Below are 13,959 nucleotides of genomic sequence, written 5' to 3'. Positions count from 1 at the left end.
CCGAGAGCCACTTAAAGCTATTTGGGTCGCCAATTAGATCAAAGGAGGCATTATAGTCCGGTGAATGGCAGGCTCTGAATAGATGTGAAAACAGCTTCTGCGAGAACGCCAGAGTCCAGGGTAGAAAGAACCTGGGGCGAGCGGGTCTCCCGGCTCGGCTCAGTGAGTGGCTGGAGTTCCCTCCCTCCACCAACACCCTTGCCGGGGTTCCCAGTCCGCACCTGGGCTCTCCCAGCACCCAGCGCTGCAGACCAGCCCTGAGGCCCGTTCGGCTGGTTCAGTTGGCGCAAAAGTCCTCATTGGAGTCAAAATCAGCATCCATTTAGCTTCTACCATTTCTCTCTCTTACCACGGAGGCTGAGCTGAGGAAGCCTTCTCCCTCCTTCCACCCTCCTCCGTTCAGCAAACATCTGCATGGTGGTGAAAAGCCGTGGGCTCTGGCCTCGGACGAAACCCAGGCAGGCCTCCCAGCTTTGTGCGCTCTAGCTGGGCGGCCTTGGGCAGGTGACGCGTCTCACTGTAGGTTTAGGTGGGGGGTAAAACCATCCCTATGCTGGGAAGCTCTGAGAACTGGCGGAGGTGTCTGTGGGGCACCGGCAAAGGGCGGCCGCCTCTCGTCTGGGTGCTCAGCTGGGCCTGGCAGGTGCTGGGCGCGGGGACCCTAAGGAGACGAGAGGCTGCCCTTCCTCGCGGGCTGACGAGTGGACCGCTGGGACTTGGACAGCGTCCGTGGGCTTCTGCAACCAGCTGGACTTGGCTGTGCTATTAATTGAAAATTCCTGTTCTGCCGCATGATGTCAGAGTTTTGGTCAACAGGACGGGGTGGCTGGAGCTGATATGGGAGCCCTTCCCTTAAATTAACACAGTGGCCCCGCTCCAGACACATAAAAAGAAGCTCGACGAAATGACCACGCACTCGGAAATTCAGAGCCGGGCTGAAAACACCCCCGTGCCAGCGCGAAGGGCGCTGAAAGCCGCAGCTGAGTCCCAGGACAGAGCCGTGGCCGTGGCTGCCCGCGGGGCTCCCCTCCCCCCCCAAGGAAGGAAGGTGCCCAGACCACAGGTGACCTGTCCCCTGCCCCATCCCACATTCTCTGTGGAGCCAGGGAGGGCTCACCTGTGTGGGCAGAGGTAAGGAAATTCTCCGCATCGGACTTGGGGACATGGCTCAGAGCGTGGCCCTCACCCCGGGTCACGGGTGGGAAAAGAGCCGGCGGAGTTCCGGGCCGCTGGCGGGTGTGGGGCCTGAACCGGTGAGGGGTGGGGTTCGATTCCATGACACCGGGTCCTCTCTTCTGCCGCCTGAGCCCCAGGAGGTCTTCCCCACTCTTGGCCTGCACTGAGTGGGGGGCTGTGTGTCACTCCCTTTTTGGTACCCTTCTAAATAGGGCGCGGGCCCAGGGGGACGGCCTCCGGTCGAGAGCCACGCATCTCGACGCCCGTGCCTGTGCAGGCCGCTCGCCCTCCCGTGGGCTACGCTGGGCGCTTTTGCTGGCTTTGTCCCGGGCCCCTGGGGCAGTTGTTCTTGGCCCACCCAGCGAATGGCTTTAAATCAATGTCTTTTGCTCTGAATGCCCCGCGTGCGGCTCGCCCACGTGTAGCACTCGCAGCGTCATTGGAGAGCGTCTCCTGCTCACGGGCGCTGGACGGTGCGTCTGCGGAGCCCCACGGAGCGCTCCAGGGGTCTGTCCGCCTCCGTCCTCAGAGCCAGAAGCCCACAGCCTCGCTCGAAGCCTCCCCTGCCTCTCCCTGTCCTCCACCTCCTTCCCCGGCCCTCCTGCCTCTCTCCCTTAGCGGGACACTTGCAGTTGCCTTGGACCCACCTAAATGTCCCAGGCACTGTCCCCTCCAGGAGACCCCAACCCAATCACGCCGACAGAGCACCGTACGCTGCAGAAGGTCACACTCGCAGTTCCTGGGAATGAGGGGGCGGCATCTTTGGGGCGCCATTGTTCTGTCTGCCCTCCCCCGCCCCGCACACCGGGGGAGTCTAGTTTCTGCCCCCGCCCTGCCCCAAACCCACCATAGGTGCCACACCCAGGGCCTGGGGGCGGGTCCAGCGGGAGCGAAGTCTGACGGGGAGCTCTGCCTCTCCAGTGGCTCCCGGCGGAATGACGGAGGCCCGCGTGCAGAGCCCGCGTCCCGTTCACCGTCTTCGGTTTTTCCCCAGGCCTCTCCACGACCCACAGGACCCTCTTCCACCTTCCACCTCATTTTCACCGTTTTTTTTTTTTTTTTGGATTGCATGAGAAACCCACCCGAACTTTCCAGAGGAGAGGGAAGGGAAGGGCTGCGGCCTTCCCCCAGCGCGGCTGCGGGTGCAGAGTCCGGGGGCGGTTGGGTGGCCAGGGGGCCGCTGGGAACCTGCTTCTTTGAGGCACAGAAATGTGCTGGGGCGTCAGAGCGTTTCTGCACCTGCCGCAGCCTTTCCCTTTCCCACTGGGCTCGCGCGGAGTCCTCCGCTCCTCCTTCAGAAAAGAACGGCCTCACGCACCTGGGGCTGGGAAGACAAGATAAGCTCGCCGTGGTTCAGGAAACGGGGTGTGAAGATTAAGAAGCAGAAAGAGAGCACGTCGCTTGGGCAGCGGAGACTCAGCAGGAAGGCACGGACCCCCTTCCGCCCTGGAAGCGACAGTTTCAAAGCTGAGGAACTTCCTTTGAAAAGAAAACCCAAAGCGGTTCATAGTCTCTTTTACCTCAAAAGGTGTTTTTCTTTTTTTTCCTTAAATAATGTCGCTTCATCACTCTAAATCCAGTAGACAGAACACGTGGGGGTGCGTGGGAATGGCGCCACCCACCGCGGAGCCTCTGCGGAAGCCCCGTGACGCTCCCACACCTGCCGGAGGCCACCTGAGCGAGGCCCCTGCTCCCGCGGGGCTCGGGGGACGCTGGGCCCCGGGACCAGCCCCGGCAGCTCCCCCTGGGGACCCGGAAGCAAGGGGGGTCCCAGCCCAGGCTTACATGTGGAGGCCCACCCCCTGCGGGACAGCCAAGGAGCCGGCCTGCGGGCGCGGGGCCATCTGCACGGTCGGCTCCCAGGGCCGAGAGATGCCGGAGCGGGGCCCCCTGCCCTTCTTCCGTGCCCCGGCGGATACAGGAAACCCCAGCATTCACAGCGCGTCCCTTTGGTGGGGAGCAGGACCCCCACCCCCGTCGGCACGGGGAGCCTAAGGAGCGGGCCCAGCCCTGAATGTCCTGGGTCTGCAGGGCGGCCCCCTGCCCACAGCCCAGGCCCCTCGCTGTCACTGATGGGGACAGGGCCCTCCAACCAGTGTCCCCTGAATGCCACGCAGTGAGATGCACACGCTGGGACTCACCACGGCAGAGAAAAGCAACACGAGTGCTGTACACGCCCGCGTCCTGAGCCTTCCAGGGTGCAGGGTGGCCCCCGGCGGTGAGGGTGACCCCTTGGTAGACACCAGGTTCAGCCCTGGCTCTGTGCTGAGCAAGGACCTCCAAGGGCCGCCGTGGACGTCCCGCTCGCCCTTGACCCGACCCGACCCCACTGGTGGGGGCCACCCAGCTACCTCTCCTGGGGCAGAGCCCGGCTCACGGGAGGCGCTGGGAAATAAAACGCCTCACAGGCGCCGAGAAGCGCCGTTCCAGTTGCCGGCGGCTCTGCAGCACAGGTGCTCGCCGGCCAGTACTTCCCCCGGGCTCCGCATTTCCCCAGCGCCAGAGAAAAGGGAAATTAAATTAAACGTTGGCCACTATGTGAGTGCTGAGCTGGTAATGTCGCTATATTAACTGTGGCATTTCCAGCAGGGAAACCTGAGACCACAGTGCATGAACTGGAACCCCGAGCCCCTGCGCGCCCCGGGAGCTCTGCCGATAGACTGAGCAGGCCGTGTCCCTCCAGAGGATGCCCGGAGATGCGGGGCTGGGCAAATGCCCCGCGAGTCCAGCAAAGGAGAAGACACGGTCTGTTAGGGCCTGGAAGCTCGTCTCCGTCCTCCGTTTCGCACGCAGTTGGCTCTGTCCCCCGTTCTTCCCGCTGGTCCACGGGAAGCCTGCGGGGCTCCGGGGTTGCGCGGTGGGTCTCGGCGGGGCGGCGGCGCGGGGAGACCCGGGATGGGTGCTCAGGAGGCCTGTGCCCCCGCTCTCGCCTCCCAGCACCTCGCTGAGCCATCTTGGGTGAGCCCCAGCTCGCGCCATGACCCCCAGGCCTCTGCACAGGGAGGAACAGGCTCGGTCTCTCGGGGCTCAGCGGTGCCGCCTGCCACTCAAGTCCCCGTGACCCCCGGGCTCCAGCTCCTGCCGACCCCAGGGGCCACGCAAGCTGCGCCCAGGCCAGGGGCTGCCAGGCCCTTGGCTCTGAGGAGAAGCCCCACGAGAGACTTGTCCCTGTGTCTCGGACTTGTCACACGACGGGGTGCCCCATCGACCCGTCCCGGAGGCATGGTGGCCTCCCCAAGCTGGCCCCTCACCTGCGGTAGGTGCCGGAAGGCAAATCGGCTGCCAGGCCAGGCACCACCTGTGCCCCCTTGAGGGACTGCTCCCTTCTGGCCCTTTGTCACGACAGTCTGAGCCCTGGAAGGAAATGACGGGCCTACGGTTTTCACAGCTTCTTAGGATTTCATTGGTGTCCAAGCCTGTCCCAGTAGTGAAACAGGGTCTTTTCAAGAAGCATCGGCTCAGCTCTGCAAGGAAACAGCCCACGTTAGGCCTCTTTTGGTTTCTGACGAGTATGGCTCTTGTGACCTCATGCAAGAAGCTGGTCCACGTCTGTCGCTGTTCCGAGCGAGCGCACCCCCACTTGCACCTGTGGGGCCGGAGGCTCAGTCCCGGGGGGCGTGCGCGCCTGTGGGTTGATGAGCTCTGCAGTCAGACACACCTGGCGTGGGCCTGCGGGGGGCGCGGAGCCGGGCTCCGCTTCAGACCAGGGCCGCGCCCCGGGAAGGCCGCAGGAGCTGCTAAGGAGCACGTGGCGACTGAAACCAAGGACTTGGGACTGGGAGTCCGGTTGGCAGCGACTTTCAGGCACCCACCGTCCACTGGAAGGCATGGGAAGGAGCCCTCTGGGACTGTGGCTGGGGACATGGGGCCTCTGGGAGCTGGCGACCGCTCGGTGACGTTACCGGAGTGGGGCCGGTCATCTGAGGAGTGACTGATGGTTGCTCCGCGGGATCGGAGGGCGCCGATGCCCATCAGAGAGACGGACGGAGGCGGGACATCTCCCCTCACCAGGCTGGGGCTGAATCAGGGCTTGCGGACCCTGAGGGAGAAATGGACAGGCGGCGGGGGAGGGACTCCCGGCTCTCAAGACGCTGCCAGAGGCACAAACGCGATCTGCCCACACGTGGGACGGGTGTGGCTGAAGTGCCCAGTGCAGGAGTGTGGGTAGACCTCGTGGTAAGTGCCCAAAGAAGAAATAACCTTCAAAAGAGACCAGGAAGTCCCCGCGAGCTGTTTCACACTGACGTTGGGCGGCCGCAGGACTTCGTACCCCACGTTACGCCCGTTCTCTGCCCCACTCCTCTTCCCAAGTACAGAATTCGGAATGACCGGCAAACATTCCTTGGTGCTTCTTCCCTTTAGATTCGGCTGAGTTCCCCAGAACGTGTGAGTGTACAGACTTCGGGACTTCAGACGACCTGCTGCAGGACATCCTCGCTGCTTTTCTCAGCGTCTCCTTCCACCGCCGGTTCTCAGGCAGCTGCTGTGCCGCGTTTCCGCAGGTGCCCCCGACCCGGCCACCGAGGACCCCAGCTCTCTGCGGCGGCGAGGACTGGGGTCTCAAGACTTACGAGGGGGCACAAAGTTTCCAGACTCCGTTATCATCAGAAGCTGGAGGGGTTGGCAGCTGGCTCGAGGTACTGGCAGGCGCCCGCAGCGATTCAGGGGTTCCTTTCATGCTCTAACTACTTATGGAAAGCAAAGCAGAACCCGCAGCTCCCAGCTTAATACGTGTTTCTCTTCCTCGCTGAACAAGAGCATGAGGCATGGTGACCCTGGGTGAGACCAGGTGCCAAGACTTTACATATGTATGGCTAAAAAATGACACATGAAAATTATATAATTACATAGAAATGATTAGGATGTATACCAAATAAATATAAGTATATATTATATACCCTTAATGAAGCAAGGAATAAAAAAAAAGTTGTCATTTTACAGTTCCTGCGACGTCCTGCGTCTTAAGAGATGAGGTCGAATTTGTCTTTGAGGCCGAACATCTGTTGCTTCTGGGAAGCCACCCCCGCGGGGAAAGTACCCTCTTCTGGGAAGAAATCATGTGGCCCTGGCTCCGGCTCCAAGGAGCTGAAGGCCTCGGCCTGGTAGTGTAAAGGCTGTAATTATTGTGGCCGGAGGCGCATTCTGCAGACCGTGACTCTTTAATTCCCTTTCCCAAATACGGATTCAGACTATGATATGCCTGCCTGTGCTTCGTGGCTTGTTTTGTGAGTGGGCCGGTGCATAATGCCTCACAGGCAGTGCGGAGAGATGATCCCCAGGCTACAGGAAGTTCACGCAGACCTGGCCTGACCTTCGCTTCTTTGCTCTGGACAAGAGACTATTGACAAAGAAAGAGAGAAAGAAGGAAGAAAAGTCAGTAAGGCAAGGAAAGGCCAGATGAAAAAGGGACACAAGTCAACCGGGCTAGGGAAGGCCCACCCCTAGACTGTGTCCTGGCTTAGCGAAGAGATCTCAGTAAATGTAAAACAAAGGACCAAGCGGATTTAAAGTAGAAAATGATACCGGAAAGGTCTGGAAACAACACAACTATTTGGAAATGAAAGGACTTCTAAACAGAAATCTGAAAGTATTGAAAACTGAATGGATATGCAAACACATGTCGACGTTGTGGGACGCAGCTAGGGCTGTGTTGTGAGGGACGTTTATAGCACTAAATGCTTAGAGTAGAAAAGAGGAAGATCTAACATCAATGCTCTGAGTGCCTACAACATCAGTTACTCGCTAAGTCCTGTTGGTTTTCCTCCATAAGTATTTCGTAGTCAAATTACTTCTCTCCCTCACGCTCACGCGGCCTCCTAACGGATCCCTGTCTGCAGTCTCGCCTCCCGCCAACCCGAAACCCCCAGGGCCCCTGTCCGCCTGCACGGCCCTACTGACCCCTGTCACCCCTCAGGAATCACGCCTTCTCCGGGTGTCCTCACACAGTCCCCTCTGCCTTGACCACTCCGCTACCTGGCGCCCGCACTGCCAGTTCCCGCCCGCAGAAACGCCCCAGCGTACCCTCTCTTCTTCCTGGGACTCCGCTCCTGCCAGAGCTTCCGCCGGAGCTCACCGCCCTTTCTTTGCGGTCGCATGTAACGCCTTATCCCCGCTCATTTCATAGTCTCTCTTCCGCACTGGACCGAGGGAGCGGTGCCTGTTGGATCTTTCGTCCCTGAGGTTGAATCTCTGGGCCCCAGCACAGTTCCTGGCATGCAGGAGGGGCCAAGGAAACATTTAACAAATAAATGAAAGCCCATTCTAGTGGAAATACGACCTCCGAGTTGGTGGTTACAGGTCGACGAGGTCAGGATTTTTGGATCACAGCCGGCGGCCAACGCCGGCCACTTCCCGGCATTCCCTCGCTCTTCCAACTTAGCCACAGCCCTGCAGTCCCTTTCGGGGCTGGTGTGGTCCCGGTGAAGAGCGCGCCTCTCCGGCACCTGCGTAAGCACTCGCCATGGAGAAGGCTGACCTCCGTGGCTTCTGCTGCTCGCAACTGCAATCCCTCATTTTAGCGAGTTATCGGGATTCCCTCTGTGGCTCCAGGGCCTCCCCTTCTGTCCCCGCTCTGGGGGGAGTTCCCTGGCAGGCTTCCGGGCCTGCTTTCCTGGTAGGGCTGTCGAACGGCATCTGGGCGACTGCCCAGTGCCCTGGGAGGCGTCAGCCACAGCTCGGCACGGGCCCGAGTGAGGCAGCCTGACGCCACGGACAAGGAGAGCGGGTGAGGGCCGGCAGGGGAGACCGACGTGGTTTTCCAGAGCGTCGCTCCTGTGATGTGTTTGCATGCATCAAGCAAAAGGAAACAGCTCTTTTGCTCCATCTATTTTTAAAAATAACACGAATAATTCATGTTCACTATGCTATTTGGATATTTAAAAAAAAGTACACAAAAGGGGGGAATTGCCCAGGATGATATGGAAAGTAACCATGGGTGTAGTTCTGGTGGGTCTCCTTCTGGAAGTGTTTGTACACGAAACACAGATGGATGGTCTCCTTTTCAAAGTTCAAATGCATGTTTTTGTATATTACTTCTCTCTGCATGCAACATGACCCGCCCCTGCCCCGCCCCCCCGCAAATCTTGTTGACATGCTATGACTTACTTTTAAGACACGATTCTCCCTTTTTGAACGTGAGGTCGTTTCCTGGTTTTACGTTTACAAACAACTCCATGCAGAGCGCTGAGCATGAATCTCCGTGAGCGTCTCTGCTCGGATCACAGACCCTCTCCTACTTTCTTGGGGACGCCGCTCCTGCCGTAGCCACCCTGTGACATCTGCTTCCCTCTCCAGAGAACCCTCCCCTCTGGCCCCTGCTCTCCCGCTCCCACCCCACCTGCTCCTCTCACCACCCAGGCGCCTTGATGGGTCGCGAAACAGTCTCCCCGCCCTTGCCATGTATTCACTGTCCCCACCTCTCAGGCACTGTGGCTTCCCTTCCTTCCGGGGTACCCCCGTCTCTGCTCCTCATGCTACCTGACCTGTCAGGAGCCTTCTGTCCAGAAGCAGGCCTGTCTCCTGGTGTCCAGAACTCCACCCTTTGTGGTCGTCCTTGGCCGGCTCTTCTCCCTCAGCACGTGCAGAACATGTTGGGCTACCTGAGGGTTAGATTTTGTGCCTCTTCCCTTTGAGAAGAGAATCTTACCCTCTCCCAGGACTCCCAAGCACCAGCGACGTGCCGACGCCTGCCCCCCGGACCCTCCCCCTGGGTGTCTTTCAGGCGTCTCAAACGTCCCTCTACTAACACAAGAACGTCTATTTATTTCCCCGCCTCCCCAAACGCCTCTGTCCCCGCCAGCCTTCTGCCCCTCAGTAAGTCCCACGATCGTTTCCACCCGCCATGCACACGAAGTGTGTTTCTCTATCTCCAAAATATTTCTCAGTTCAGCCCAGCCTCCCCGCCTGCAACTCCCCTTTTCCTGCCTGCGCCTTCACCGCATCTTGCCTGCACTTCTGCTGCCTCGAGAACGCGCCTCTTCGCGCCCTCCCGGGGCTCCTACGGCCGCCACGGGGCCTTGTTGCTCTGTTCTGCTGTCCCGCGTTCCCTCGCCCCAGGGCCTGTGCGTCCGTCGTCCTCCTCCTCGGAACATTCTGCTCGCCATGTTCGCATGGCCCTCCTCCTCCTCGCCATTCTGGACTTGGCTCAAATGGTACTTTTCCAATGTAAAGTTCTCTCTTTACATACCAGTTCTAGAATCTGAGGAACCGGCATGTCACAGGTTCCTCGGATTCTAGTCACACGAATGTGCAAGTCACACGCAAAACAATCAAAGCAAATAAAGACGCCAATAGGAAGTAACCCAAAAATCCGTCTCCCGTGGAATGACTAAATCATGGCGTGGTCCCACAGCGGGACGGTGTCTGGAACGGAGTGAGTCAGCTACAGTGACGGCATCCACATGGTCGAACCTCAAACATACTGTCGGCGGAAAGAAGGAAGTCACAGGATTCAAACGGCATCGCGTCACTGAGCGCAAAGCTCAAACCCACTGCGCAGGGATACACATGCAGAAGCGGTGAGACCGGGAAGAAAAGCCTAAGGTCTTTATTTCATTCTTATTCTTTATGTTGCACATACATACTTGGTACACTCTTTTTAATTCACATTTTTCACAAAAAGGTTTTTTAAAAGCAGAAGGGACTATAAAGCAACGTAATTGTTTTTCTTCATGGTTATAATACGGGGGTGAACCGCAACTCCCCGTAGCTCAGCTTCCTCACTGTTAAGCGAAGTGACTGGCCCCACTGGCCACGGCCGCTTTCTGTCTTTCGGCCCAAAGCAGGCAGGTGTGGAGGAGCCTTCCGCGGACATCTGGTGGACCCCCGCGCTGCCCAGCGAATCACTGGCTGATTAAAACGAGGCCAGGCACAATGGGCCTGTCTGATTTGGAATTCGACTCTCCCTTTCCCCAGGAAGGAATTACCCAGCCTTGGTACGGACTCAGCGTTTAACATCTGAACATTCCTTCCCCTGATGTGCACAGAGCACTTCACCTTGGGTGCTTGTTCCAAACAGTGAGACTCTTTCAAACTTGAGAAGTTTGGGGAGACGCCGTCTAAATGGAGCTGCCTGTCAGAAATGTCATGGTCCCCAACCTCCAGATAGAAGTCTGTGTCCTTTCCGAGAGCCCAGCGGGCAGAGATGCTACAGTAGCACACGGGTGCGGACAGGGAGCAAGACACGCTGGGCTACAAACGCTCTCCTCGGCCAAACGACGTCTTTGTCACGTCAAAGGTTCACACACAATATTCAGTGACCTGCCAAAGGAGAGCCTGCCTGTTGTGTGTCAATGTTGCTGCGTGGCAGGGACACTCAAAGCCGTATGTTTCGGTATAAATATTTTCTGGAAATGTAGAACATGCATTCGGTTTCTCACTGCCCCCCGAGCTGAGCTGCACTTGACATCAGGTTAACTGGAGCTAAATTTAATCATTGTGTGATCCTATTGGATATATGCAACCCGGGGTATTGAATATCCTACTTTATGTTGTTTTTCTTCTCAGTTTCATCTACTTATTTCCTTGGGGACCACAGAGCAATAGTAGGCAGCAAAGTAATGAAATGTGGTAAATCTGGTTAAAGAGAAATATGACTAAAACTACTTTCCTTTATCTCAGCAGCCCCATATACAGTGCAGCTTACTTTAGTTTATAAAGTACTAAAACCGGTCCTTAGGAGGCAAAAGGCAGGCTGGATTTATTGCTCTGGGAAACATAGAGCTTGCTCAGTTCTGTAACATATTAAAAGGTCCTTGTTTTGTAGGTAAACCAGAGAGGTCTAGGTCGTAATCATTAACACCAGTTTATACCGGTGCTCAGCAAGTGTGTCGAACTTCGTGGGGTCTTTGTGAGGTGGGACGTCGCACGGGCTGCAAGTGGCTCAGGGGGTCTCCAGCCCTGTGGCTTCACCGTCTCTGAAGCAATTGTATGGCCTGGGGATGGTTAGGGGAACGTGTGTTGACACCAGGAAGACCACGATCTCTGGGAGGACAGGCCCTTCTGCTGGGAACTGAGGGAAGTTACACTGGTTCCTCAAATAGTGCACTGGGAAGACCTTAGACCGCGCAGGCTTCGAAGGGCCAGTTCAAATACAGAAGCTGCTCGCGTCTTCCCAAACCCTTGCTCGCCACCTTGAGATTCTGAGTGATGTGAGACGCCCCCGAGGATGTGAGAGCGGAAAGAAGCGGAACGGAGCCCAAGCTTGAGCGCCCCTAGCGTGAAGCAGGGCTTTTGCAGTTGCATGTAAACGGACGGCTGGCACCCACGACAGCGCTCACGTAAGCGTGCCTCGGGACTCCTGCTTTGACGTCAGCACTGGAGGGTCCTTGAGAAGCGAGAACGGTTGTGTTTTAGCACGGGGGCTGCGCTGAGCGTCCAAAGGCCCGATGCTTGTCCTGCCTTGTCCCCTCGCCCCCCGGAATGCCCTTCTTCCCAGCCCTCCTGTGTCCCAGTGTGTCTTTAGTGCATTCAGCCAGCAACCAGAGACATTGTATCCAAAGACGTAAGATTACAGAGGTCGCAGGAGACTGGCGTGTCAAGAAGGGGACGATTGAAGGGCAACACTGTTAAGGGACCAACGACAGGAAGGATGGAGAGATGCCCACTGACGACCCTTCCCAAAGGAGCTGTCTGCACCCGGGATCACTACCCCCTGCCCGTTCCCCACTTTCCCCTACACGCAGACAGACTTGTGCTTCGTCGCCCCAGGGAAGCCGCCCCTCAGCCAGCTGCCACCACTGCCCCGTGGAGCCCAGCAGGCGGCCCCAGCCCTCCTCCAACTCCAGCGCCCGCTCTTCTCCTGCTGACTGCTGCTCCCACGTGACCAAGCCCAGCACCCCTTCCTCTCGACTTCCTAATCTGGGGGCCCCGCCCAGCACAGCGCAGCCCAGGCAGCCGCGGCCAGGCCTCTCTCTCTGCCCGGGTCTCCTCTCAGCGCCGCAGGCGGAATGGCCCTGTGTCGCTCTCTGGTCTCAGCCCGATGTCACTCAGTGTGGATGTCCTTGCCAAGCCCCGCGGGATCAGGCATTTCTCCTAGTCGCCCTGGGCTCCCTGACGTCTCTCAAGCACACAGCCTGCCCCTTAGGCCTGGACAGATCGTCCTTCGGACAGCCGTCCGCCTCGCTCGCTCACCCACCGCTGCGAGTCTCCGCCCAAGGGAGCCTGCCTTCACCTCGCTTTGTTTTTCTTCCCTACGCTTGTCACTTTCTAATACATTATACATATTACTTATTTACTGTGTGTGTTTTCCGTCTCTCCCTCCTGGCATATAAACAGTGCTGATACATCATAAGCACCTACAGCAGCGCTTGGCACATGGCAGATGTTACAGACAGACCAGTCAAATGAAAGAACGAGGGCGTTTTGGAACAAAAGTTCTGTGAAGTGATGGAGACTCAGACTAGTTTACGTGGTTCAAGCAGCAAATGCACATGAAAAGACAGAGCCTTAGAGGTAAAAACCTGGAACGTACCTAACTAAGCCTTTCCATTCCTCTCTACAGTCACTGTGACATATGAAAATACATCTATTTGAAATACCTTTATTTTTTATTTAAAAAAGACACTGTAGGATACAACACAAACAGTTTAAGCCTAAGTATATAATGATGATGACATCTATAAACACTTGTAAATACTGACCATTCTAAAGTATCAATAAATAGTCAATACACTGTTAGTCCCAGCATAATACCAGATGACGTGCAGTTTGACAAACAGCAAAATCTGATTAGAGAGCTGGTCAAGTAAAAGCTAATCATTGACAAACCTGTACTTTTTTACCTATTTGTTATAGTAAGCAACAAACATAAATAATATATAATGTATAATTATAATATAAAATATAACTAAAAACAAATATAGTAAGCAATACTATGAAATTTAAAATATGAAGAGTAAACGGAAAGTAGGTTTACATTTCTATGATGATTCTTAGCATTAATTTTGGCAGGTTGCCATAGGTTTAAATGCAATGGTTGCTCTTACAAGACTGATAACATAAAAATCATTTATTTATGGTTTTAAAATTATAATGGTTATAAAATTAACATAAAATTGGAATGTGAAGAATGATCTGGGAGTGGGACAGCAGGTGTCCACAATGCAAACAAATCATCAAAAACTTAAAGAAGTGCAAATTAGTTTTCCTTAATGAAATTTAGAATTATTCTGGCTTTCAAAATAATCTTAAAATGAACCAAAATCTTCCTTGATTTCTCCAGTGAATCCTAGCACAGCAATTTGGTATAGAGACTCTTCTCTGAACATGGACGGTAAACAGTCAACAATCTGCCCGTGTGTCTCTACAGTAAATCATAAATATGTGCACACATGCATAGATATATATTTATTTTTTGGAGGGTAAACTTTCATTAGGATGAATATCGTAAGATAAAAAAGAAACCTACTTCGATACCACAAAATAGACTGAACCTAACGTAAGCAGGCTTTGCCATGCAGGTTAACATTTATTGAAATGAAATACTATACTAAAAATTCTAAGTTTTAGACAATAATGGAGTGGAGGAGGAGCTATCAAGGATTGGAAGACACCACACACAACTCAAGCAGGGGGTGCGCCTTTGGTTGTTACGCTTGGCGTACTAACCGGGACAGTCTTCGTTACCTGGGGCACAGCCCCGGACCGCCACTGGAAGGCAGAGGGGAGCGCGTGCGGGCTGAGGGCGGCTGTGTGACCCAGGACATGCACTTAGCGACTGCACTTCTGTAGAAATGTTTTCTCCGCAGCCTCAGAAACAGAATGACAGACCAATCTTCCTGTGGT

The 13,959-nt window shown here is 55.9% G+C and overlaps 1 protein-coding gene across 1 annotated transcript in view; it reads right to left on the bottom strand.

The window, feature by feature from the left end:
• Positions 1 to 6,137: 6,137 nt before the first annotated feature.
• CUNH18orf63 (chromosome unknown C18orf63 homolog) overlaps positions 6,138 to 13,959 on the bottom strand; it is a 30,132-nt gene continuing 22,310 nt past the window's right edge. Inside the window, exon 13 of the mRNA XM_054583381.1 lies at positions 6,138 to 6,275. Coding sequence (XP_054439356.1) covers positions 6,138 to 6,275 — 138 coding nt within the window. The remainder of the gene's footprint in view (positions 6,276 to 13,959) is intronic.

This window comes from Pteronotus mesoamericanus, unplaced genomic scaffold (assembly GCF_021234165.1).
Source record: "Pteronotus mesoamericanus isolate MK-2021 breed Mesoamerican mustached bat unplaced genomic scaffold, CSHL_Meso_final contig_74, whole genome shotgun sequence".
Lineage (NCBI taxonomy): Eukaryota > Metazoa > Chordata > Mammalia > Chiroptera > Mormoopidae > Pteronotus > Pteronotus mesoamericanus.
The sequence above is the reverse complement of the archived record's forward strand: the minus strand, read 5'-3'. Positions and strand labels throughout refer to the sequence as shown.